At 56.1% G+C, this 26,666-nt stretch overlaps 1 protein-coding gene across 5 annotated transcripts; it reads left to right on the top strand.

The window, feature by feature from the left end:
* Positions 1-1,644: 1,644 nt before the first annotated feature.
* On the top strand, positions 1,645-22,822 carry pofut1 (protein O-fucosyltransferase 1). Of its 5 annotated transcripts, none has more exons than XM_070874633.1 (8): positions 1,645-1,666; positions 7,249-7,474; positions 10,296-10,417; positions 11,265-11,447; positions 12,476-12,588; positions 15,198-15,390; positions 18,395-18,637; positions 21,172-22,822. In XM_070874633.1, the coding sequence occupies exons 2-8, from the start codon at positions 7,330-7,332 to the stop codon at positions 21,358-21,360; spliced, it is 1,188 nt and encodes a 395-aa protein (XP_070730734.1). In that variant the 5' UTR covers positions 1,645-1,666; positions 7,249-7,329; the 3' UTR covers positions 21,361-22,822. The 5 variants fall into 5 exon arrangements, with proteins under 5 accessions (XP_070730734.1, XP_070730731.1, XP_070730732.1 ...); XM_070874630.1 differs by lacking the exon at positions 1,645-1,666 and adding an exon at positions 1,741-1,869; XM_070874631.1 differs by lacking the exon at positions 1,645-1,666 and adding an exon at positions 4,496-4,833.
* The last annotated feature ends 3,844 nt before the right edge of the window (positions 22,823-26,666 follow it).

Here is a 26,666-nt window from a genome sequence, read left to right as displayed (position 1 = left end):
TTTCGAATGGTCCGCGCAGCCACTTAAAGGCACACCGCCCCCCCCCCACCTCCCAAAATTACAGGGACCATTGGCGGGAGGAGGCTTGCGTGGAGCATAAGCACCAGCATAGAGGAGTTTGTGCTGCAAAAATGCCAAGTCATTTTCGAAGTAAAGCACAGAGATTAACGCAAAGAGGAATCAAGAGACACAACCAAAACTCGCGGCGTAGACGCAGGAACATACGAGCAGTCACGGGCGGGTAAAGACCATCTGGCCCACTGAGCCGGTCCCACACAATTACAATACCGTGTGTATCATGACATATAGGGCTAGAACCTCCACTTTCTTTTGCCTGCTTAACACCCATTTTTCCCGCTGAAAATGACGCATAACGCCCAGGTAGCGCCCATTCTGGCACAAAATGGAAACTGACGGGCTTTTTTTAGGGGACTTGTCGCCGCGCGTTGTTTTCCCAACGGGCTTAACGCCGAGAAAGAGGCTCCCAAAGCAAGCGCTCTACTCGGAACTCCTTCACGGCAAACGGGCCAAAGGCGGGCAGAGGAGACGTTACAAGGGGACCACCCTCAAAGCCCTCCCTTGATAAAGTGCAACATCCCCCACCGACACCTGGGAGTACCCTGGGCCAAAGACCAGTCCGCCCTCAGTGGAGGAAGTGCATCCGGGAGGGCGCTGAGCACCTCGAGTCTCGTCGCCGAGAGCGCGCAGAAAGCAAGCGCAGGCAGCGGAAGGAGCGTGCGGCAAACCCAGTCCCACCCTCCCTTTCCCTCAACCACTGTCTGTCCCACCTGTGACAGGGACTGTAATTCCCGTATTGGACTGTTCAGCCACCTGAGAACTCACTTTTAGAGTGGAAGCAAGTCTTCCTCGATTCCGAGGGACTGTCCATGATGACGATGTAGCAGGACTTCTCTGCTTTTATACTCTATCCCCCTTGCAATAAAGGCCAACATTCCATTTGCCTTCCTGATCACTTGCTGTAGCTGCACGCTAACTTTTTGTGTTTCATGCACAAGGACCCCCCAGGTCCCTCTGCGCTGCGGCATTTTTTTTAATCTCTCACCATTTAAATTATAATTTGCCTTTTTAATTTCCCGACCAAACCTCACACTTTCCCACACTATATTCCATCTGCCAAATGTTTGTAACCACTCACTTAGCCTGTCTGTATCTCTTTGCAGATTTTTTTTTTTGTGTCCTCCTCACAACTTTACCGGCACAACCTTCCTTCGTAAGACAACCGAACGCCCCCCCCCCCTGCTCCCCTCCCCCCCCCCACACCTTTCATCTCAGGAATCAACTGCGTGACCCTTCACGGCCCCTTAACCTTCCCCCCCCCCCCCCCCAACAACCACCCCTCCTCTCTCCCCCTCCCCCTCGCACACCACCCTCGAAGAGGTGGGCACCGGAGGGACTGGAGTGCATCATCACGCCCGGCAACCAAATTTTAATTTGATTTTACGTTTTAAAGTTTAATTTGTTTTAATTGCCGGTGCTTTTAGTGTCCCCCTCCCTTTTATAGGGGGCACTGGGGAAAAATTGTGATTTTAGTGCCCCAAAAAAAAGCACACCACCCTCGAGGTGCTCCGCAGGTTTTGAGATCGGCTCCTGCAGTTCAAACGGTCTGCGGAGGAGGAGAGGGGGGGGGAGAAGCAATTGCTGCTGGGTAGGATTTCCTTTTATGTTTGTCCTGTGCCGTGCTCCATAGCAGAAGGTGGAGAGTGAGAGTGAGAGAGAGGTGGGGGGGGAGGAGGGAGGAGGGAGGAGGGTGGAGAGTGTGTGAACGAGAGAAAGAGCGAGAGAGAAGGGACTTCCTATCCAGACTGTGTGTGGCAGGAAGCAGCTGTTTCAATTTTGGGCCCCTGGGAGGTAGGGACCCGTCCGTCGGTCTGTCAGCGTGCGGATCTCAGCGGCTGGGGGGAAGCTGGGGGGGGGGGCAGAAGCTGGGGGGGGGGGGGGGGACGAGACAGGCAATGTTGTCGGTACCGGCAATCCCTCAAAGCCGCTGAATCACAGCTGGGGCATTCTTTGCAAACTTTTTACTGAAGTTTTCTCTCTCTCTCTCCCCCCCTCCCCCTTTGCAAGTTCACAATGAAGCTACTGGGCGGAGTATGCAGATAATCGGGGAAAGGAACCTGAGCTGGGGGCGGGGGAGGAGAGCTGAGAATTTATAGTTTTAAAGTGAACCCAGTTGTTGCGATCAGCGGGAGCAGACTCAATCGTAGCTTTCTGATTCTCCTGGTACACGGTCCGGAGGAGTCCGTGTTCCACGCGTGTGTGTGTGTGTGTGTGTGAAAGTGTCTGTGTGTGTGTGTGAGTGTGAAAGTGTCTGTGTGTGAGAGTGTGTGTGAGTGTGTGTGTGTGTGAAAGTGTCTGTGTGTGTGTGTGTGTGTGAAAGTGTCTGTGTGTGTGTGTGAGTGTGAAAGTGTCTGTGTGTGAGAGTGTGTGTGAGTGTGTGTGTGTGTGAAAGTGTCTGTGTGTGTGTGTGTGTGTGAAAGTGTCTGTGTGTGTGTGTGAGTGTGTGTGTGTGTGTGAGTGTGTGTGAAAGTGTCTGTGTGTGTGTGTGTGTGTGTGTGAGTGTGTGTGAAAGTGTCTGTGTGTGTGTGTGAGTGTGTGAGTGTGTGTGAAAGTGTCTGTGTGTGTGTGTGTGTGAGTGTGTGTGAAAGTGTCTGTGTGTGTGTGTGTGTGTGTCTGTGTGTGTGAAAGTGTCTGTGTGTGTGTGTGTGTGTGAAAGTGTCTGTGTGTGTGTGTGAGTGTGTGTGTGTGAGTGTGTGTGAAAGTGTCTGTGTATGTGTGTGTGTGTGTGTCTGTGTGTGAGTGTGTGTGAAAGTGTGTGTGTGTGTGTGTGTGTGTCTGTGTGTGTGAAAGTGTCTGTGTGTGTGTGTGTGTGTGTGAAAGTGTCTGTGTGTGTGTGAGTGTGTGAGTGTGTGTGAAAGTGTCTGTGTATGTGTGTGTGTGTGTGTCTGTGTGTGAGTGTGTGTGAAAGTGTCTGTGTGTGTGTGTGTGTCTGTGTGTGTGAAAGTGTCTGTGTGTGTGTGTGTGTGTGAAAGTGTCTGTGTATGTGTGTGTGTGAAAGTGTGTGTGTGTGAAAGTGTCTGTGTGTGTGTGTGTGTGAAAGTGTCTGTGTGTGTGTGTGTGAGTGTGTGTGAAAGTGTCTGTGTGTGTGTGTGTGAAAGTGTCTGTGTGTGTGTGTGAGTGTCTGTGTGTGAGTGTGAGTGTGAATGAGATTGAGTGTGAGTGAATGTGAGTGTGAGGTTGCAATACTCGAAGGGGGCTGCCCCCTCCAATTCTGCCCGCACTTCAGTCCCACGCTCCCGATCTTTGGGCGCCCTGTGCGGAGGGGAGCGGGGCAGGTCCGAGGGCCTCCTCGTGGGACTGCTCGACCAAAGGGGGGGGCCATCGGCCGGCCCGGGCACACGGGCGGTCGAGGGGGTCGTTCAGCCCGACTGCCTGCCTCTCTTCCGCGGTTACACCCGGGCCGGGGTATCCCCCGGGGACGGAGCACGCGGTGTCCACCGGTACGCTAAGCGGCCTTCCGCGAGGAGGTGGGCGCCGGAGGCTACTGGAGTGCATCGTCACCCCCCCCCCGGCAACCAAACTTTAATTTGATTCAAGTTGACTGTCCAAAGTTTAATTTGTTTAATGTGTCGGTTTTAGTGCCCCTTTAATCAGGGGGGCACTTGTGTTAATGCTGAACAACAACAAAAATAGTTGTACAGGTATAAGTACTTGAGGAGGGTAAAATGTGCAGGGGGTAGGAGGGGAGGGAAGAGCAGGGGAGTGGAGGGAGGAGGGAGTGAGACTATTTGCACCGGGAGCGAGAGCCGGCACAGGCACGAGGGGCCGAATGGCCTCCTTCCACGTTGTGTGGTCCTGTTCTATAAAGTAACTGTTATGTGTTAGGTGGAGAATTTGTTGAGGAGGTAATATGGGGAGGTGGGGAGACCGTTCAACTCGAGCCTGTTGCGCCGTTCGGTCAGTGACTGAGGTTGTGACGGGTAATGAACTAGCCGGCGCAGGCTGTCGCGTGCTGAACCGTAGCTGCGCTGCGGCGTGAAAGACCGCTCGGCCAGCCGGTGAAGGTGGCGAGCGACCCCACGATGTCTGTTGGTCTGCGCTGGGCCCCGAGCCGGAGCTGGGGTTAAAGGAAGGGTGGGAAAATCCTCCCCCCCCCCCCCCCCCCCACCCCGCCCCGCTTTGAAAGAGGAGGACAGGTTCTGAGGCTACGATGCCTCCCTTTGCCGAATTGCCGGCCTGCATACGAAATTCGAAGTGCGGCCATTTAGTGTGGGGGGGTGGGGGGGGAGGTCGGTCGTTGCCGAGATACGGTACCCTCCGCCCGCCCAGCAAGAGTGAGCACCTACAGGGTAGGAGGGGCCTGAAAGCCGGGAGGGGCGGGGGGGGGAGAGGTAGGGGGGAGGTGGGGGAAGCGAGAATCTATCCCACCGTGAGAGGGGCGAAAGCGCCCTGCTGATTGCCGTGGAGCCCGGACCCTGGCAAAGCTCAGTGGGAGTAGGATGAAGCCTGCCTTTGCCGAATAGCCAAGCTCACCCTGCGTAATATATCGCAAGTGGGGTGGGTGCGTATGCGGGCAGGTGTGCGGGGAGGGGGTCTCCTTTCATTACCAAACCCTTCCCCCTTCCCTTGCGGTCAGGAGCTTAGCCAGGGTAGAGGGGACAACTCTAGGGGTTGTGAGATAGCACTGAGCCACTGCAGTGCCCAACATGCAGGGGAACCCACACAGTCTCTGGGTAGAACCTCTAGTCATCATCATCGTAGGCAGTCCCTCGGAATCGAGGAAGACTTGCTTCCACTCTAACAATGAGTCCTCAGGTGACTGAACAGTCCAATACGGGAATTACAGTCCCTGTCACAGGTGGGACAGACAGTGGTTGAGGGAAGGGGAGGGTGGGACTGGTTTGCCGCACGCTCCTTCCGCTGCCTGCGCTTGCTTTCTGCACGCTCTAGGCGACGAGACTCGAGGTGCTCAGCCCCCTCCCGGATGCACTTCCTCCACTTAGGGCGGACTGGTCTTTGGCCAGGGTCTCCCAGGTGTCGATGGGGATGTTGCACTTTATCAAGGGGGGCTTTGAGGGTGGTCCCTTGTAACGTTTCCTCTGCCCACCTTTGGCTCGCTTGCCGTGAAGGAGTTCCGAGTAGAGCGCTTGCTTTGGGAGTCTCGTGTCAGGCATGTGGACAATGTGGCCCGCCCAGCGGAACTGGTCGAGTGTGGTCAGTGGGGATGTTGGCCTGGTCGAGGACGCTAACGTTGGTGCGTCTGTCCTCCCAGGGGATTTGCAGGATCTTGCGGAGACATTGTTCGTTCGGAGCAGGCTCAAGGGGCTAGATGGCCTCCTCCTGTTCCTAATTCTTATGTTCATTGTTGGTGGTATTTCTCCAGCGACGTGAGGTGTCTACTGTACATGCTCCATATCTTTGAGCCATACAGCGGGGGCGGGTATCACTGCAGCCCTGTAGACCATGAGCTTGGTGGTGGATTTGAGGGCCTGGTCTTTGAACACTCTTTTCCTCAGGCGGCCGAAGGCTGCACTGGCGCACTGGAGGCGGTGCAGTGTACAAGCTCCCCCGGTTAAGCAATGCCTCATTCTCATCCTTGTCAAATCCCTCGCCCCTCCCTAGCTCTTTAACCTCTTCCAGCCTGACAACTCTCCGAAGTCTCTGCGCTCCTCCAATTCTGGCCTCCTGAGCATCCCCGATTTCCATCGCTCCACCATCGGTGGCCGTGTCTTCAGCTGCCTGGGCCCCGAGCTCTGGAACTCCCTCCTTAAACCTCTCTCCTTTAAGACGCTCTTTAAAACCTTTGACCAAGCTTTTGGTCACCTGCGCTAATATCATCTTATGTGACACTGTGAAGCGCCTTGGGGCGTTTTACTACATTAAAGGCGCTATATAAATGCAAGTTGCTGTTGTGCTATTGAACCATGGGGTGCACCGTCCACTCTTGTCCAATGAGCCCCAATCGCCGCAAACAGTGTCAAAGGTCAGTAAAGAATGTCAATTATCTATCCCTTATTACTGTCCTCTCTCGCCCAAAGATGCTGGCTGTCACAGGGGGTTATGGATCCCACAAGCCCCTGGGTTCCCTCCAGCTCCTCGCTCAGTCGTGTGCCTGCCAGCTATTCGCCCACAAAGGCATCACGGCCAAGCCTGATCCTGTCCCGCTACCTTCGAGCAAGGGTCATTGGACACTGAAACCAGTTCTAGCCCCCCCCCCCCTCCGCCCCAGCCCACCTCTCCCCTCATGCTGGCTGAGAGTAACTAACATGGCACAGGACCCCGGACCCTCTGGTCTGTTTGGCTCGGTACCGGATTGACCATGTTCTCCGACGGCAAGCGGCTGTCCCTGGAGACGGGCCGGACTCTCGGGGTGTGCTGTGAGTGCGGTGGGTTTGGGAGTCACAGGCCGGCACACGGGAGCTGCGCGCACACGTGCGTGATCGGCAGCGGGACGATTCACTCGGCTCAAGGGATTCCGTGACAGGAGCAGGTCCCCAGGGCACCGGCAAAGACGGGGCACAAATGCTCACTCGAGGCGGTTAAAGGGGCAGGCCCCTCTCTTCAGAGTTTTTAAAGGGGCAGGCCCCTTTCTTCCAAGTGTTTAAAGGGGCAGGCCCCTCTTTCGCCGAGTGTTTAAAGGGGCTGAGGGAGAAGCGGGTGGGTCTGGGGCAGGAGATGGCAGGGCTGGGGAGGAGGGGGCGGGTCTGGGGGAGGAGAGGGGGAGGGATGTGTCTGGGAGAGAAGAGGGCGGGGCTGGGGGAGGAGGAGGTGAGGGGGCGGGTCTGGGGGGGGAAGAGGGTGGGGCTTGGGAGGAGCGGGTGGGGCTGGGGGAGGCAAGGGCGGGGCTGGGGAGGAAGGGGCGGGTCTGCGGGAGGCGAGGGCGGGGCTGGGGAGGAGGGGGCGGGGCTGAGGGAGAAGGGGGCGGGTCTGGGGGAGGAGGGGGCGGGTCTGGGGAGGAGGGGGCGGGGCTGAGGGAGAAGGGGGCGGGTCTGGGGGAGGAGAGGGCGGGTCTGGGGGAGGAGGGGGCGGGTCTGAGGGAGGAGGGGGCGGGTCTGGGGGAGGAGAGGGCGGGTCTGGGGGAGGAGGGGGCGGGTCTGGGGGAGGAGAGGGCGGGTCTGGGGGAGGAGAGGGCAGGGCTGGGGAGGAGGGGGCGGGTCTGGGGAAGGAGGGGGCGGGTCCGAAGGCCCCCGATGTCTAACACGATCCGACCTTTGGTTTGGGCCCCGACAGGCACGGCGAGCGACGAGAGGACGGCGACGGCGCATGTGACTGAGCCACGGGGTCCTGAGGCACGCGGGAGCGGAGCGCGAAATGAGCGGGAGCAGCGGCCGCCCCCTCCTCCTCCTCCTCCTCTTCCTCCTCCTGCGGCGGGGCGAGCCTACCCTGGGCAGCGGGGCCGGTGACCGGCCGCTGGCGTGGGACGAGAGCGGCTATGTCCTCTACTGTCCGTGCATGGGTAAGTGGTGGCATGCCCGCCCCGGCCATATCCAACTCCAGCCGTCCCCTCGCTCCCCGGCCGCCCGACTCGCTGGGTCACCGGTCACTACCCACCCTCCCGGACCTCAGCTCAGACCCCACCCCACCCCCACCCCGCCCCCGAAGCAGCGAGCACCGGTGGGCTATTCGACTGTGGCGAGCATCGCAGCTGGCCCTCCACGCCAATAGCCACTACACAGGCCACTGTCCGTCCATAGCAATCGCTGAATCACGTAGAAGGAGGCCGTTCGGCCCATTGTGTCTGTGCTGGCTCTTTGAATGAGCGATCCAAATTGGTCCCACTCCCCACAATGCTCTTCCCCCATCGCCCGGCAATTTATTCATCAAGCATTTATCCAATTTCCCGTTTGAAAGTTACCGTTGAATCTGCTCCCACCGCCCTTTCAGGCAGCGCGTTCCCGATCATAACAACTCGCTGCATATATAATAAAACATGTTCCCTCATCACCCCCTCTGGCACTTGTGCCAATGATCTTAAATCCGTGTCATAGAAACATAGAAAATAGGTGCAGGAGTAGGCCATTCGGCCCTTCGAGCCTGCACCACCATTCAATATGATCATAGCTGATCATTCACCTCAGTACCCCTTTCCTGCTTTCTCTCCATACCCCTTGATCCCTTTAGCCGTAAGGGCCACATCTAACTCCTTTTTGAATATATCTAACGAACTGGCCTCAACAACTTTCTGCGGTAGAGAATTCCACAGGTTCACCACTCTCTGGGTGAAGAAGTTTCTCCTCATCTCGGTCCTAAATGGCTTACCCCTTATCCTTAGACTGTGATCCCTGGTTCTGGGCTTCCCCAACATCGGAAACAGTCTTCCCGCATCTAACCTGTCCAGTCCCGTCAGAATTTTATATGTTTCTATGAGATCTCCTCTCATCCTTCTAAACTCTAGTGAATATAAGCCTAGCCGATCCAGTCTCTCCTCATATTGTCAGTTCTGCCATCCCGGGAATCTGTCTGGTGAACCTTCGCTGCACTCCCTCAATAGCAAGAGCGTCCTTCCTCAGATTAGGAGACCAAAACTGAACACAATATTCCAGGTGTGGCCCTGGTTACCGACCGTCCTGCCACTGCAAACAATTTCTCCCCATCTACTCAAAACCCTTCATAAGAACCTAAGAATTAGGAGCAGGAGCAGGTCCAACAGGCCCTACCTCAAGCCTGCTCCGCCAGTCAGATATAAGATATGGGCGAGGCCGCCATTTATTGCCCATCCCTAATTGCCCCTTGAGAAGGGGGTGGTGAGCCGCCTTCTTGAACCGCTGCAGTCCGTGTGGTCTTTGTCCTCAACTCCGCTTCGCAGGAGCGTTACAAAGGAGGTGAGAGAGGTGGAGAGGTTTAGGGAGGGACTCCCAGAGCTTGGGGCCCAGGCAGCTGAAGACACGGCCACCGATGGTCAGGCGATGGGAATCGGGGGATGCACAAGAGGCCAGAATTGGAGGAGCACAGAGATCTCGGGGGGAGTTGTGGGGCCGGAGGAGATTACAGAGATAGGGAGGGGCGAGGGCCATGGAGGGATTTGAGCCTCTTTCCAATCTCGTAATTTTAAAATCGAGGCGTTGCCGGACCAGGAGCCAATGTGGGTCAGCGAGCACAGGGGGTGATGGGTGAGCGGGACTCGGTGCGAGTTAGGACACGGGGCAGCGAGCACAGGGGGTGATGGGTGAGTGGGACTCGGTGCGAGTTAGGACACGGGGTCAGCGAGCACAGGGGGTGATGGGTGAGTGGGACTCGGTGCGAGTTAGGACACGGGGCAGCGAGCACAGGGGGTGATGGGTGAGCGGGACTCGGCGCGAGTTAGGACACGGGGTCAGCGAGCACAGCAGGGTGATGGGTGAACGGGACTCGGTGCGAGTTAGGACACGGGGCAGCGAGCACAGGGGGTAATGGGTGAGCGGGACTCGTTGCGAGTTAGGACACGGGGGCAGCGAGCACCGGTTGATGGGTGAGCGGGACTCGTTGCGAGTTAGGACACGGGGTCAGCGAGCACAGGGGGTGATGGGTGAGCGGGACTCGGTGCAAGTTAGGACACGGGGTCAGCGAGCACAGGGGGGTGATGGGTGAGCGGGACTCGGTGCGAGTTAGGACACGGGGTCAGCGAGCACAGGGGGTGATGGGTGAGCGGGACTCAGTGCGAGTTAGGACACGGGGTCAGCGAGCACAGGGGGGTGATGGGTGAGCGGGACTCGGTGCGAGTTAGGGCACCTCTAGTTTACGTAGGGTAGGAGTGCGTTGGTAATTGTTTTGAAGGGAAGCTTTCAGTACAGAGGGAAGGCCGATACTCTCTGGAGTTGAGAAGAATGAGAGGTGATCTCATTGAAAGATTCTGAGGGGGCTTGACAGGGTAGATGCAGGGAGGATGTTTCCCCCGGGCTGGGGAGTCTCGAACCAGGGGTCACAGTCTCAGGATAAGGGGTCGGCCATTTAGGACTGAGATGAGGAGGAATTCCTTCACTCAGAGGGTGGTGAATCTTTGGAATTCTCTGCCCCAGAGGGCTGTGGAGGCTCAGTCGTTGAGTATATTCAACACAGAGATTGACAGATTTTTGGATTCTAGGGGGAATCACGGAATCGGGCGGGAAAGTGGAGTTGAGGTAGAAGATCAGCCATGATCTTATTGAATGGCGGAGCAGGCTCGAGGGGCCGAATGGCCTGCTCCTGCTCCTAATTCTACTCCTTTCTAATCCGCCCCGCCCCTCGAGATAGAGACCACCATCCCGTTTGTATCGGGCGCCAATGGTCTGAAGCCTTTTCTGTGTTTTATTTAAACGCAGGTCGATTTGGGAATCAGGCTGACCATTTCCTGGGCTCCTTGGCGTTTGCGGAGATGCTGAACCGGACGCTGGTGGTACCTCCGTGGGTGGTGTACAGGCACCAGACCCCGCCCTACACAAACGTAAGTCTCCTCTGCCGTGTCTGTCAGCCGTGGCTCAGTGGGCAGCGCCCTTGCCTCTGAGTCAGGAGGTCGTGGGTTCGAGTCCCACTCCAGGGACTGGAGCACGTAATCCAGGCCGACGCTCCCAGTGCAGTGCTGAGGGAGCGCTGCTCATGTGGTGTTAGGGCTGAGCTCCCTCGACCCTGAATCTTCCACTGATTTCCCCCCCATTCCCCCATTCTCTCCCTCTCCATTCTCGACCTTTCCTTCATCTGCCTCTCCCTCCATCCATTGCTCCCTCTATCCTCCCCTCTCTCTCTCCCTCTATCTATCTCTCCCTCTATCCTCCCCTCTCTCCCTCTATCCTCCCCTCCCTCTCTCCCTCTATCTATCTCTCCCTCTATCCTCCCCTCCCTTTCTCCCTCTATCTATCTCTCCCTCTATCCTCCCCTCTCTCCCTCTATCCTCCTAGCTCCCTCTCCCTCTATCTGCCCCTCCTTCCCTCTAACTGCTCCTCCCTCCCCCTCTATCCTCCCCTGCTCTCTGTCTGTCTCGGGGGTAACGGAGGTTAGATGCCCCTGGGGAATAATAGAGTTGGGTGCCCCGGGGGGGGGTAATGGGGTTTGATGCCCCCGGGGAGGGGGGGGGGGGTAACAGGGTTGGGTGCCCTGGGGGGGTAACAGGGTTGGATGCCCCGGGGGGGTAACGGGGATTGCGTGCTCCGGGGGGGGGAGAGGTAAAGGGGGTTAGATGCCCCTGGGGGGTAACGGGTGTTGGGTGCTCCGAGGGGTACCAGGGTTGGATGCCCCCGGGGGTAACAGGCCTGCCTTGAGTCCTGCCCTAAGCCGAGGCCTCTCCTGCCTTCCAGGCCCATGTGCCGTACACCGAGTACTTCCAGCTGGAGCCGCTGAGGGCCTTCCACCGAGTGGTCAGCATGGAGGACTTCATGCAGCAGCTGGCGCCCCGACACTGGCCCGCGGGGAAGAGGGTGGCCTACTGCTTCGACGCAGCCGCTCGCCGGAGCGCCGACAAATCATCCTGCCCCATGAAGGTGAGCCTCGGGGGAGGGGGGACTATCTGTTACTAGGAGCGCAGGCACCAGGGGTACCAATGTACTGGGCATTTTGGGGGATTTGGGGTATTGGGGTGGGAATTGGGGGTATTGGGGTACTGAGGGTATTGGGAGTACTGAGGGTATTGGGGTACTGAGGGTATTGGTGGTACTGAGGGTATTGGTGGTACTGAGGGCATTGGGGTAGTGAAGGTATTGGGGTACTGAGGGTATTGGGGTAGTGAGGGTGTTGGGGTACTGAGAGTATTGGGGTACTGGGGGATTGGGGTACTGAGGGTATTGGGGTAGTGGGGGTATTGGGGTACTGAGGGCATTGGGGGTACTGGGGGATTGGGGTACTGAGGGTATTGGGGTACTGAGGGTATTGGGGTAGTGAGGGTATTGGGGTAGTGAGGGTGTTGGGGTACTGATGGTATTGGGGTACTGAGAGTATTGGGGTACTGGGGGTACTGAGGGCATTGGGGGTACTGGGGGTGTTGGGGTACTGAGGGTATTTGGGGGATTGGGGTACTGAGGGTATTGAGATACTGAGGGTATTGGGGGTATTGGGGGGATTGGGGTACTGGGGGTACTGAGGGTATTTGGGGGATTGGGGTACTGAGGGTATTGAGATACTGAGGGTATTGGGGTACTGAGGGTGTTGGGGTACTGATGGTATTGGGGTAGTGAGGGTGTTGGGGTAGTGAGGGTGTTGGGGTAGTGAGGGTGTTGGGGTACTGAGAGTATTGGGGTACTGGGGGTATTGGGGTACTGAGGGTATTGGGGTAGTGAGGGTGTTGGGGTACTGAGGGTATTGGGGTACTGGGGGTATTGGGATAGTGAGGGTGTTGGGGTACTGATGGTATTGGGGTACTGAGAGTATTGGGGTAGTGAGGGTGTTGGGGTAGTGAGGGTGTTGGGGTACTGGGGGTATTGGGGTACTGGGGGTATCGGAGTACCGGGATTACTGGAGCGCAGGCTGGGGGAAGGTTCTATGTTCTATGTGATTGACTGCGGATGTTCGGCAGGATGGGAATCCGTTCGGGCCGTTCTGGGACCACTTCAGTGTGGATTTTGACCGCTCGGAGCTGTTCAGTGGGATTGCCTTCAACTCCTACTACAAGTCCCAGTGGATCGACAGGTAACGTCCGTAGTCCGAGCATGCGTGATACCGAGAGCTGGTGTGTCGGCCCTGGGCTGTGTGAACGCGCGCCGACATCGCCTGCCGATATCGCCCTGGCGGGCGGGCTGCGGGTTTCCCTCGGCCTGGTGGGAACCGGCTCTCTCGTCTCCGCTGCTGCTCCGTGGGACTGGAGAGGGAGAGGCCGCTGAACCAGTGAGCACCGGCCCGGCGGGGAATTACTGGGGAAAGGTGCCGGGGAATGTTCGGCATTCTGGCTCTATCTGGGACTGCCGGCAACGGATCAAAGGCATCTTGTCATTCGGAGATTGTGGCCTTAGCAACCATGGATGAGCTGCTGTGATGCCATGATCTGGGCAACCAGGAACCATCAGTTGTGGCCATGGCAACTAGGAGTGGCCCTATCCAGATAGGAACATAGGAACATAAGAATTAGGAACAGGAGTAGGCCATCTAGCCCCTCGAGCCTGCTCCGCCATTCAATAAGATCATGGCTGATCTGGCCTTGGACTCAGCTCCACTTACCCGCCCTCTCCCCGTAACCCTTAATTCCCTTATTGGTTAAAAATCTATCTATCTGTGATTTGAAAACATTCAATGAGCTAGCCTCAACTGCTTCCTTGGGCAGAGAATTCCACAGATTCACAACCCTCTGGGAGAAGAAATTCCTTCTCGACTCGGTTTTAAATTGGCTCCTCCGTATTTTGAGGCTGTGCCCCCTAGTTCTAGTCTCCCCCACCAATGGAAACAACCTCTCCGCCTCTATCTTGTCTATCCCTTTCATTATTTTAAATGTTTCTATAAGATCACCCCTCATCCTTCTGAACTCCAAGGAGTAAAGACCCAGTCTACTCAATCTATCATCATAAGGTAACCCCCTCATCTCCGGAATCAGCCTAGTGAATCGTCTCTGTACCCCCTCCAAAGCTAGTATATCCTTTCTTAAGTAAGGTGACCAAAACTGCACGCAGTACTCCAGGTGCGGCCTCACCAATACCCTATACAGTTGCAGCAGGACCTCCCTGCTTTTGTACTCCATCCCTCTCGCAATGAAGGCCAACATTCCATTCGCCTTCCTGATTACCTGCTGCACCTGCAAACTAACTTTTTGGGATTCATGCACAAGGACCCCCAGGTCCCTCTGCACCGCAGCATGTTGTAATTTCTCCCCATTCAAATAACATTCCCTTTTACTGTTTTTTTTCCCAAGATGGATGACCTCACACTTTCCGACATTGTATTCCATCTGCCAAACATTAGCCCATTCGCTTAACCTATCCAAATCTCCTTGTGGTCTATCTGAGTTCTCTACACAACCCGCTTTCCCACTAATCTTAGTGTCATCTGCAAATTTTGTTGCACTACACTCTGTCCCCTCTTCCAGGTCATCTATGTATATTGTAAACAGTTGTGGTCCCAGCACCGATCCCTGTGGCACACCACTAACCACCGATTTCCAACCGGAAAAGGACCCATTTATCCCGACTCTCTGCTTTCTGTTCGCCAGCCAATTCTCGATCCATGCTAATACATTTCCTCTGACTCCGCGTACCTTTATCTTCTGCAGTAACCTTTTGTGTGGCACCTTATCGAATGCCTTTTGGAAATCTAAATACACCACATCCATCGGTACACCTCTATCCACCATGCTCGTTATATCCTCAAAGAATTCCAGTAAGTTAGTTAAACATGATTTCCCCTTCATGAATCCATGCTGCGTCTGCTTGATTGCACTATTCCTATCTAGATGTCCCGCTATTTCTTCCTGTTGTAATGTTGTGACCTTAGCAACCAGTAAAAGAAAGGACTTGCACTTACATAGCGCCTTTCACGGCCTCAGCACGCCCCAAACAGCTTCACAGCCAATAAGGGACTTTGGCGCTCAGTGTTGCAATGACCTATTGTGGCCTTAGCAACTAGAAATGGCTTATGGCCTTAGAAACCAGCAATGACCTGTTGTGATGTCATGAACTTAGCATCCCAGTGGCCTATTGTGATTATAGCAACCAGGAACGATCAATTGTGATGTCATGCCCTGCCTTTAGCAATCAGGAATGATTAATTGTGATGTCGTGCCCTTAGCAACCAGAAATGTCCTACTCTGACATCATGCCCTTAGCAACCAGAAATGACCTACTGTGATGTCATGCCCTTAGCAACCAGAAATGACCTACTGTGACATCATGCCCTTAGCAACCAGGAATGACCTACTGTGACATCATGCCCTTAGCAACCAGAAATGACCTTCGGTGATGTTGTGCCCTTAGCAACCAGAAATGACCTACTCTGACGTCATGTCCTTAGCAACCAGAAATTATCTACTGTGATGTCATGCCCTTAGCAACCAGAAGTTACCTACTGTGATGTCATGCCCTTAGCAACCAGAAATGACCTACTGTGACGTCATGCCCTTAGCAACCAGAAATTACCTACTGTGACGTCATGCCCTTAGCAACCAGAAATGACCTACTGTGACGTCATGTCCTTAGCAACCAGGAATGACCTACTGTGATGTCATGCCCTTAGCAACCAGGAATGACCTACTGTGATGTCATGCCCTTAGCAACCAGGAATGACCTACTGTGATGTCATGCCCTTTGTGACTATAGGTACCCTGCCTCCGAGCACCCGGTTCTGGCCCTGCCCGGGGCCCCGGCCCAGTTTCCCGTGCTGGGCGAGCACCGGCACCTCCAGAAGTACGTGGTGTGGGCGGACAAGATCGCGCAGGAGGCCGAGGGTCACATCCGGGCCATGCTGGTCAGGCCCTACCTGGGCCTTCACCTGCGAGTGGGTGTGGACTGGGTGAGTGGCTGTATTTACTGTTGTTGTGGAAGGTGGCACTGTCAGCTCACTGTGAACCGGGCCCCTCCCAGACTGACCGCAGGAGATGTGCGCAGACCCAACGCTGTGGTAACCGTCAGGGTCAGGGTTAGGCTGAGCCAGGACCGAGTAGCAAGATCCCGCGTTCCATCTGTGCTGCGGGTGATCGCAGCCGCGACCTCTGGGATCAGCTAGAACCGCCCTCCATGCCCCTGGCTTACGTACACGGGAACATTTCTGCCAGGATTCCTGCTCCTGACCCCTGCTGGAAGGGGCGTGGACAGGATTAGGGCTTAGACGTGATTTTACATCGAATGTACAGCAACAGGAACAGGCCAGTCGGCTCAGCCGCTCCGTGCCGGTGTTTATGCTCCACACCAGCCCCCTCCCACCCCTCTTCATCTCACCCCATCAACATATCCCTCTATTCCTTTCTCCCTCACGGGGGGAACCAGCCTCCCCTTAAATGCATCGATACTATTCGCCTCAACATAGGAACAGGAGGAGGCCATTCAGCACTCGAGCATTTTCCAACATTCATTTAGATCGTAGCTGATCTGTATCTTGGCTCCATAGAAACATAGAAATTTACAGCGCAGAAGGAGGCCATTCCGGCCCATCGTGTCCGCGCCGGCCGACAAAGAGCCGCTCGGCCCTCGGTCAGCAGCCCTGAAGGTTATACATAAACCCATGAACAATGGCGGACAGGTAAAGAGCACCCGGCCCAACCAGTCCGCCCCATACCAGCGCGACACCCCTTACACCGAAACATTCTACACTCCACCCCAACCGGAGCCACGTGATCTCCTGGGAGAGGAAAAAACCAGATAAAAACCACGGCCAATTAGGGGGGAAAAAATCTGGGAAAATTCCCCTCCGACCCATCCAGGCGTTCGAAACCTTCGAACTAAGAGCTGGAAAGTGGGAACAGACTCGATAGCTCTTTGAACATGAGAACATAAGAAATGGGAGCAGGAGTCGGCCATTCAGCCCCTCGAGCCTGCTCCACCATTTAATAAGATCATGGCTGATCCGATCATGGACTCAGCTCGATCCCCATAACCCTTCACTCCCTTATCGTTCAAAAATCTGTCTATCTCCACCTTAAATATATTCAATGACCCAGCCTCCACAGCTCTCTGGGGCAGGGAATTCCACAGATTTACAACCCTCTGAGAGAAGAAATTCCTCCTTATCGCTGTTTTAAATGGGCGGTCCCTTACTCTGAAACGATGCCCCCTAGTTCTAGATTCCCCCACGAGGGGCTGAATGGCTATCTTCTATGTGGTCAATTTCTGTGAGAATTCAGAAGAATGAGAGGTGATCTTATCGAAACGTATAAGATTATGAGGGGGCTTGACAGGGTAGATGCAGAGAGGATGTTTCCACTGATGGGGGAGACTAGAACTAGGGGACATGATCTTAGAATAAGAGGCCGCCCATTTAAAACTGAGATGAGAAATTTCTTCTCTCAGAGGGTTGTGGATCTGTGGAATTTGCTGCCTCAGAGAGCTGTGGATGCTGGGTCATTGAATATAAGACAAGATAGACAGTTTCTTAACCGATAAGGGAATAAGGGGGCGGGCGGGGAAGTGGAGTTGTGTCCATGATCGGATCAGCCATGATCGTATTAAATGGCGGAGCAGGCTCGAGGGGCCGTATGTTCTTATCTTGGAGCGATGTACGTTGGACAACTTGGGGCTGTAAATTTCTATGATGTGCTTCCACGGCCAATATATCATGTTTTTGTTCCTCTCCTCCTCCCACACCCTTCCCCCACCCAACCCCTGCCCTCTCCCCCCCTCCCCCTGCCCTCTCCCCCCTCCCCCTGCCCTCTCCCCCTCCCCCTGCCCTCTCCCCCTCCCCTCCCCCCACCCCTCCCCCTCACCCCACCCCTCCCCTCACCCCACCCTTCCCCCGCCCTCCCGCCACCCCACCCTTCCCCCTCTCCCTCCCCCTGCCCTCTCCCCCCTCCCCTTCCCCCTGCCCTCTCCCCCTCCCCCACCCCCTTCCCCTCACCCCACCCTTCCCCTCTCCCTCCCCCCCCGCTCTCCCCCGCCCCGCACTCCCCCTCCCCCCCCGCTCTCCCCCGCCCCGCCCTCCCCCTCCCCCCCCGCTCTCCCCCTCCCCCTCTCCCTCCCCCGCCCCTCACCCTCACCCCACCCTTCACCCTCTCCCCCTGCTCTCCCCTCCCCCCACCCCACCCTTCTCCCTCTCCCCCCACTCTCCCCCTCCCCCACCCCCACCCTTCCCCCTCTCCTCCCCCCACCCCCACCCTTCCCCCTCTCCTCCCCCCCCCGCACTCCCCCGCCCTCCCCTCCCCCCTCCCCGTTCTCCCCCTCCACGCCCTCCTCCCACCCCTCCCCCTCCCCCCCGCACTCCCCCGTCCCGCCCTCCCCCTCCCCCGCTCTCCCCCTCCACACCCTCCTCCCACCCCACCCCCCCCTCCCCCTCCCCCCCCCCGCACTCCCCCTGCCCCGCCCTCCCCCTCCCCCCCCGCTCTCCCCCTCCCCCTCTCCCTCCCCCGCCCCTCACCCTCACCCCACCCTTCACCCTCTCCCCCTGCTCTCCCCTCCCCCCACCCCACCCTTCTCCCTCTCCTCCCCCCCCCGCACTCCCCCGCCCCACCCTCCCCTCCCCCCTCCCCGCTCTCCCCCTCCACGCCCTCCTCCCACTCCTCCCCCCCCCCCGCACTCCCCCTCCCCCGCTCTCCCCCTCCACACCCTCCTCCCACCCCACCCCCCCTCCCCCTCCCCCCCCCGCACTCCCCCTGCCCCGCCCTCCCCCTCCCCCCTCCCCGCTCTCCCCCTCCACACCCTCCTCCCACCCCACCCCCCCCTCCCCCTCCCCCTCCCCCCCCGCACTCCCCCTGCCCCGCCCTCCCCCTCCCCCCTCCCTGCTCTCCCCCTCCACGCCCTCCTCCCACCCCTCCCCCTCCCCCCCGCTCTCCCCCTCCCCGCCCTCCTGCCACCCTTCCCGCGGACAGAAGAACGCCTGCAACATGGTGCGGGACGGGACGGCGGGGCCTCACCTAATGGCGTCGCCGCAGTGTGTGGGGGACCGCCGCCAGTCGGCCCGGCCGCTGACCATGGAGATGTGCCTGCCCAGCCTGGTGGAGATCGGCCGGGCGGTGGGCTCCTGGGCCAGGGCCACGGGGGCCAAGGCCGTCTACATCGCCACTGACTCCGAGACCTTCAACGTCGAGATCGAGCAGGCCGTCAGCGGCAAGGTAAGGCCCAGCGGAGTGCGACGGGGGCTAGGCTTCCGGGGAGCACCAAATTAAGGGCCCTGACAGGCCCCAGGGCAAAACTGATCCAAATGGGCCAGCAGCTATACAAAAGCAAAACACCGCGGGTGCTGGAATTTGAAATATAAAGCAGAAAGGGCTGGAAATACTCAGCGGGTCAGGGAGCATCTGTGGAGAGAGAAACAGAGTTAGCGTTTCGGGTCAGTGACCCTTCATCAGAACCGGCGAATGTTCGACAAGAACAAATTCTTAAGGAGCATTGAAAGAGGGAGGGGAGGAAAGAACAGAAGGGAAGGGCGGTGATAGGGTGGAAGACAGGAGAGATTAGAGGGACCAGAGGGATGATGGGCCGACTTGAAATGGTCATGGCAGAAGTTAGAAAAAGCTTAGTTTAGATAGGGCCGAGAGTTCTGTTTGTTCATGGTCACTACATGACGTATATGATTCTGATTCTGAGTATGAAAACATAGGCCGGTATATTCAACAATGAAAGCATATATTGTGTATCAAGTCGGTATATATTCTGGGTCCGGTAACATCGCAATACTAGATTCTAGATTCTTGCAAATTTCTCTCAATAACATGTGAAGTAAAAGAGGCTAGTGCATATTCTGTTCTGTATATCGGTACATTAGTGTATATAGGTACTTCTGTATATCGGTACATTAGTGTATATCGGTACATTAGTGTATATAGATACTGCTGTATATCGGTACATTAGTGTATATGGGTACTTCTGTATATCAGTACATTAGTGTATATAGGTACATTAGTGTATATAGGTACTTCTGTATATCGGTACATTAGTGTATATAGGTACATTACATTAGTGTATATGGGTACTTCTATATATCGGTACATTAGTGTATATGGGTACTTCTGTATATCGGTACATTAGTGTATATGGGTACTTCTGTATATCGGTACATTAGTGTACATAGGTACTTCTGTATATCGGTACATTAGTGTATATAGGTACATTAATGTATATAGGTACTTCTGTATATAGGTATAAACATTTTTCCACTTATTGTCGATTCTATTCAGCCTATTTGGGAGGCCTTATATATTTTTCCTACATTTATTTGCCGGGCCGATGTTCTTTGGTGGGCCTGGGGCAGGAGCCCCATGGTTAATCTACCTCCGCTCCTGGGGAGCACCTAGCAATGTCTTTACTGCTTTAAATGCTCGATATAACTGCAAGCGGTTACTGTTGATGAGGGAGATGCACACCGTGTGTGAGAGGCTTCGTAACTGTAACATAAGAAATAGGAGCAGGAGTCGGCCATTCGGCCCCTCGAGCCTGCTCCGCCATTCAATGAGATCACGGCTGATCTTCGACCTCAACTCCACTTTCCCGCCCGATCCCATATCCCTCGATTCCCTCAATATCCAAAAATCTATCGATCTCTGTCTTGAATATACTCAACGACTGTGCCTCCACAGCCCTCTGGGGCAGAGAATTCCAAAGATTCACCACCCTCTGAGTGAAGAAATTCCTCCTCATCTCAGTCCTAAATGGCCAACCCCTTATCCTGAGACTGTGACCCCTGGTTCTAGACTCCCCAGCCCGGGGGAAACATCCTCCCTGCATCTACCCTGTCGAACCCCCTCAGAATCTTACATGTTTCAATGAGATCACCTCTCATTCTTCTAAACTCGAGAGATTATCGGCTGAATCTACTCAATCTCTCCTCATAGGACAATCCCCCCCATCCCAGGAATTGGTCCGGTGAACCTTCGTTGCACTCCCTCTATGGGAAGTATATCCTTCCTTAGGTTAGGAGTACACACTACTCCAGGTGTGGTCTCACCAGGGACCGGTATAATTGCAGTAAGGCACACACTAACTGTAAAGGAGAGATACATCATAGTGTGGCTCAGTGGGCAGCACACTCGCCTCTGAGTCAGAAGGTTGTGGGTTCAAGTCCCACTCCAGGGGCTTGAGCACATAAATCCAGGCCGACATTCCCAGTGCAGTACTGAGGGAGTGCCGCACTGTCGGAGGGGCAGTACTGAGGGAGCGCCGCACTGTCGGAGGGGCAGTGCTGAGGGAGCGCCGCACTGTCGGAGGGGCGGTGCTGAGGGAGCGCCGCACTGTCGGAGGGGCGGTGCTGAGGGAGCGCCGCACTGTCGGAGGGGCGGTGCTGAGGGAGCGCCGCACTGTCGGAGGGGCAGTGCTGAGGGAGCGCCGCACTGTCTTTCGGATGAGACGTTAAACCGAGGCCCCGTCTGCTCTCTCAGGTGGACATAAAAGATCCCACGGCCACTATTTCGAAGAAGAGCAGGGGGAGTTATCCCCGGAGTCCTGGCCAACAATTTTCCCTCAAACCAAAAAAACAGATTATCTGGGTCATTATGCTGTTTGTGGGAGCTTGCTGTGCGCAAGTTGGTCCGTGAAAGGCGCTATCGAAATGCTAGTCTTTAGCTGTCAGGGAGGGGTGCGTTGTAAATGTACGCGCGTGGCTGTTTTCCTCTGTTGCTAAGCTGTCTCTCTCTCTCTCTGCTTCCTGCAGGTGAAGGTGATCAGCCTCAACCCACAGCTGCCCCAGGTCGACCTGTACATCCTAGCCCAGGCCGACCACTTCATCGGCAATTGCGTCTCCTCCTTCACCGCCTTCGTGAAGCGCGAGCGGGATGTGCAAGGCCGGACTTCCTCCTTCTTCGGCATGGACCATCCGCCGGGGCCCAACGACGAGCTCTGAGCGAGGGCAGCGCTGAGGGAGCGGGGAGTCGGCTGAGGCGAGGGGGTGGGGGGGGTGATGGCTGGGGGGGGAAACCAATCCCCTTGCCCCTCCCCCACCGCCATCCTCACCGACTGCGCCCAGTTTAACCAGCAGGAGGCGGCAGAGAGCCTGCTTACCGGGGGGGGGGGGGGGGTGCAGGGGGGTCAGAGGTCAGAGGGCAATGGGGAACTGACCCCAAGCGCGGCCATTGACGGCAGGTGCGCGACGGAGACGTAACGCTGGCGCAAGACCAATTCTCATACCTTCTGCAACCCCCGCCTCCCCGAACCCCTCAATATCCTTCCCTCCGCCCCTGAAGGTGCCGACTATTGCTGGGGTACAGTTCCAATGGGCGCTGGCCGCTATCATAGACTCCCCTTGCCCCCTCCCCCTCCCTCCCACCTTCTCCCAGCACCTCATACAAGCAGCCATTCTTTATCGGTGACGCCCTAGACAGTTGAGCGCCAGATCCAATGGGCATCACACCAACCCCTTCCTTCCCCGCCCTCACGCAAAACCAACAGGCTATTCGGCTTTGATGGGCGTCACATTAACCCCTTCCTTCCCGCCCCCCCCCCCCCCCGCCCCCGCTCCCTCCGATCAGTTTTCTGCCCACCCCCGAGGAAGGTATTATTGACGGCTTCCCCACACACCTCATGCAAAACCAGCAGGCTATTCAACTTTGATGGGCATCACAGCTGAGCCCTTCCTTCCCCAAACCCCCTCCCCTCCCTCCAGTTAGTTTTCTGCCCTCCCCTCAGGAAGGCGCTGACTATTGCCGGGTCCTAGGCATTCACCGACCCCCCCCCCCCCACACACCTCATGCAAAACCAGCAGGCTATTCAACATTGATGGGCGTCACAGCCAAGCCCTTCCCCCACCCACCCCTTGTGGTCAGTTTAAGGCCCTTCCCCACCGACTATTGCTGGAGTACAGTTACACGGGGTGTTAAGCATTCCTGCACCCCCCCCCCCCACCCCCTAACCGGCCAACACCTCACGCCGCACAAAACCAGCAGGCTATTCGACTACAATGGGCGTCACAGCCGAACCCTCTCCCCCCCTCCACCCCACCCCCACAGATCGTCACCCAATGGGCCACATGCACATGCACTTTGCAGCCACGGGATAGCGAGCGGCACTGAGGCCAATAACCTGGGCTGAGGCCTACCTGTCCACCGCCCTCCCCCCCCCCCCCCCCCCCCCCCCACCCGGGGCCCTTGCATCCACCCGCAGCGCTGTCAGCGCGTCTCTCGCCACACAGTTGTTGCTGACTGCGGGCGGGATTGGCCCGGCCCGGCCAAGCCCCTGATACCCTCACACTGTTAGCATCAGGGACCACGAGGTCACGACGTGAATAACTACTAAGAAAGAAAAAAATTGCTGAGGTCTGTAACTGTTTTATATTAATGTGACAATAATAAGTTCATTATCGATTCAAATGCCTGGTGTAGTTCTTCTGCCTCCTCAGTATCTTCACACACCAGGGATCCGCGGGAAGCGAGTTCGGCTCTAACCTGTGTACAGGGAGCTTTACTCTGTATCTAACCCCGTGCTGTACCTGCCCTGGGAGTGTTTGATGGGACAGTGTAGAGGGAGCTTTACTCTGTATCTAACCGCGTGCTGTACCTGCCCTGGGAGTGTTTGATGGGACAGTGTAGAGGGAGCTTTACTCTGTATCTAACCCGTGCTGTACCTGCCCTGGGAGTGTTTGATGGGACAGTGTAGAGGGAGCTTTACTCTGTATCTAACCCCCTGTACCTGCCCTGGGAGTGTTTGATGGGACAGTGTAGAGGGAGCTTTACTCTGTATCTAACCCCGTGCTGTACCTGCCCTGGGAGTGTTTGATGGGACAGTGTAGAGGGAGCTTTACTCTGTATCTAACCCCGTGCTGTACCTGCCCTGGGAGTGTTTGATGGGACAGTGTAGAGGGAGCTTTACTCTGTATCTAACCCCCTGTACCTGCCATGGGAGTGTTTGATGGGACAGTGTAGAGGGAGCTTTACTCTGTATCTAACCCCGTGCTGTACCTGCCCTGGGAGTGTTTGATGGGACAGTGTAGAGGGAGCTTTACTCTGTATCTAACCCCGTGCTGTACCTGCATTGGGAGTGTTTAATGGGACAGTGTAGAGGGAGCTTTACTCTGTATCTAACCCCGTGCTGTACCTGCCCTGGGAGTGTTTGATGGGACAGTGTAGAGGGAGCTTTACTCTGTATCTAACCCCGTGCTGTACCTGCCCTGGGAGTGTTTGATTCTGATAGTGGATGCCTGAAATGGCTCAGTGGGCAACACACTTGCCTCTAAGTCAGAAGGTTGTGGGTTTGAGTCCCACTCTAGGGACTTGAGCACGTAAACCCAGACCGACACTCCCAGCGCTGTGCTGAGGGAATGCTGCACTGTCGGAGGTGCCGTCATTTGGATGAGATGTTAAACCAAGTCTCTTTCTGCATTCTCAGGTGATCTTAAAAGGTCTATTTTGCAGAGGAGGTGTCCTGGGGCCAATATTTATCCCTCAATCAACATAACAAAAACAGATTATCTGGGTCATTATCACATTGCTGTTTGTGGGAGCTTGCTGTGCGCAAATTGGCGTTTCCCACATTACAACAGTGACTACACTCCAAAAGTACTTCATTGGCTGTAAAGCGCTTTGAGGTGAAAGGCGCTATATAAATTCTGCTTCTTCAACTTCACCCCATGAGCGGAAGACTCACAGAAATACAGGACGTGCTTTGTCTGGGCGTAGTGTCCGTGACTGGAGAGGGCACCGTGGATTTTCCGTTTGCCAGTGGCTCTCAGTTGAGTGGCTGAGTTGCTCATTCCTGTGCACCGTAGCAGTACAGTGTGCTGATTCATTCAGTACTGCCAGACAGTGGGAGTGCTGAATCACCGTTGAGTGCCTGTTCAAGCGCGTAGTACATTCGCCTTCTCCTGAGGCAGTTCCCTCGGAGTCGAGGCTGACTTGCTTCCACACGAACACCAGTTCTCAGGTGACTGGTGAGAGACCGATGTGGGACCCACAGTCTCTGTCACAGGCGGTGTCTGTGGGGGGCCTGGGTTGCCGTGCGCTCTTTCCGCTGTTTGCGCTTGGCTTCCGCGAGACTCGAGGTGTTCGGCGCCCTCCCGGATACTCCTCCTCCACTTTGAGCGGTCTTGGGGCCAGGGATTCCCAAGAGTCGGTGGGGGATGTTGCATTTTTTTCAAGGAGGCTTTGAGGGCGTCCTTGAAGCATTTTCTCTGCCCTCCTGGAGCTCGCTTGCCGTGTCAGAGCTCTGAGGCCAACAACAATAAGTTGAATTTATATAGCGCCTTTTAACGGTCCCAAGGCGCGTCACAGGAGCGTTATGCGATAAAACTTTGACACCGAGCCGCATAAGGAGAAATTAGCGCAGGTCGACAAAACCATGTTCAAAGAGGTAGGTTTTAAAGAGGAAAGAGAGGCAGAGAGGTTTAGGGAGGGAGTTCCAGGGCTTGGGGCCCAGGCAACAGAAGGCACGGCCACCGATGGTGGAGCGATTATAATCAGGGATGCTCAGGAGGGCAGAATTAGAGGAGTGCAGACATCTCGGGGGGTTGTGGGGCTGGAGGAGGTTACAGAGATAGGGAGGGGAGGGGGCGAGGGCCATGGAGGGATTTGAAAATAAGGATTTTGAAATCGAGGCGTTGCTTAACGGGGAGCAAATGTAGGTCAGCGAGCACAGGGGGTGATGGGTGAGCGGGACTCGGTGCGAGTTAGGACACGGGGCAGCGAGCACAGGGGGCGATGGGTGAGCGGGACTCGGTGCGAGTTAGGACACGGGGCAGCGAGCACAGGGGGCAATGGGTGAGCGGGACTCGGTGCGAGTTAGGACATGGGGCAGCGAGCACAGGGGGCAATGGGTGAGCGGGACTCGGTGCGAGTTAGGACACGGGGCAGCGAGCACAGGGGGCGATGGGTGAGCGGGACTCGGTGCGAGTTAGGACACGGGGCAGGGGGCGATGGGTGAGCGGGACTCGGTGTGAGTTAGGACACGGGGCAGCGAGCACAGGGGGCGATGGGTGAGCGGGACTCGGTGTGAGTTAGGACACGGGGCAGCGAGCACAGGGGGCGATGGGTGAGCGGGACTCGGTGCGAGTTAGGACACGGGGCAGCAGGGGGTGATGGGTGAGCGGGACTCGGTGCGAGTTAGGACACGGGAGCAGCCGAGTTTTGGATCACCTCTAGTTTACATAGGGTAGAATGTGGGAGGCCGGCCAGGAGTGCGTTGGAATGGTCAAGTCTGGAGGTAACAAAGGCACGGATGAGGGCTTCAGCAGCGGATGAGCTGAGGCAGGGGGGGAGACGGGCGATGTTACGGAGGTGGAAATAGGCAGGTTTAGTTACGCTGTGGATATGTGGCCGAAAGCTCAATTCAGGGTCTAATGCAAAGATAACTTGTGGAGTACCTTGTGCCACCACTAGAGAGTGCTGCTACATTAGAAATGCAGTTAATTTGAGCAAAGCAGATCCATCATCTCCACAAGCAAAAGATTTCGCTAAATGGGTGCATAACAGTAATTTGCTGCCATGACTACACTTCGAAAAGGTGATTCATTGGCTGTGGTATTTTTGGGATGTCCTGAGGATGCGATTAAATATATAACTGCAAATTTGTTGGTTTGTCAGCTGTGGCTCAGTGGGGCAGCGCCCTCGCCTCTGAGTGAGAAGGTTGTGGGTTCAAGTCCCACACCCAGGGACTAGAGCACATAAATCCAGGCCGACACTCCCAGTGCAGCGCTGAGGGAGCGCTGCACTGTCGGCGGTGCTGCCTTTTGGATGAGACATTAAACCGAGACCCCTCCCCGTCTGCTCTCGCAGGTGGGAGTAAAAGCTCCCGTGGGCGCTATTTTGAAGAAGAGCAGGGGGAGCTCTCCCCGGTGTCCTGAGGCCAATATTTATCCCTCAATCAACATCACAAAAAAAACAGATGATCCGGGTCATTACCACATTGCTGTGTGTGGGAGCTTGCTGTGCGCAAATTGGCGTTTCCCACATTACGCCAGTGGCCACACTCCAAAAACTACTTCATTGGCTGTAAAGCTGTTCCAGACTCCCGTTGGTCGTGAAAGGCGCTATATAAATCCAAGTCTTTCTTTATCTCTTTGACCAAGCTTTTGGTCACCGGCTGTAATTTCTTTTTCTGTGGCTTGGTGTCAAATGTATCTGTTTGGTCTTACAACGCCGCTGTGAAGTGCCTTGGGGACAATAAAGGCACTATATAAATAAAAAGTTGTACTGTACATTTCCATGAGTCTATTGATCCAAA

This window comes from Pristiophorus japonicus, unplaced genomic scaffold (assembly GCF_044704955.1).
Source record: "Pristiophorus japonicus isolate sPriJap1 unplaced genomic scaffold, sPriJap1.hap1 HAP1_SCAFFOLD_910, whole genome shotgun sequence".
In the NCBI taxonomy this organism is placed as follows: domain Eukaryota; kingdom Metazoa; phylum Chordata; class Chondrichthyes; family Pristiophoridae; genus Pristiophorus; species Pristiophorus japonicus.
This window is presented reverse-complemented; position numbering and strand designations above follow the sequence as displayed.

Bases quoted from the DNA above. Each gene is read 5' to 3' on its own strand.
- pofut1 (XM_070874633.1), top strand. From the start codon at position 7,330: ATGAGCGGGAGCAGCGGCCGCCCCCTCCTCCTCCTCCTCCTCTTCCTC. The intron at 10,418-11,264 runs GTAAGTCTCCTC...CCTGCCTTCCAG, and splicing joins AGACCCCGCCCTACACAAAC to GCCCATGTGCCGTACACCGA. The intron at 12,589-15,197 runs GTAACGTCCGTA...TTGTGACTATAG, and splicing joins AAGTCCCAGTGGATCGACAG to GTACCCTGCCTCCGAGCACC.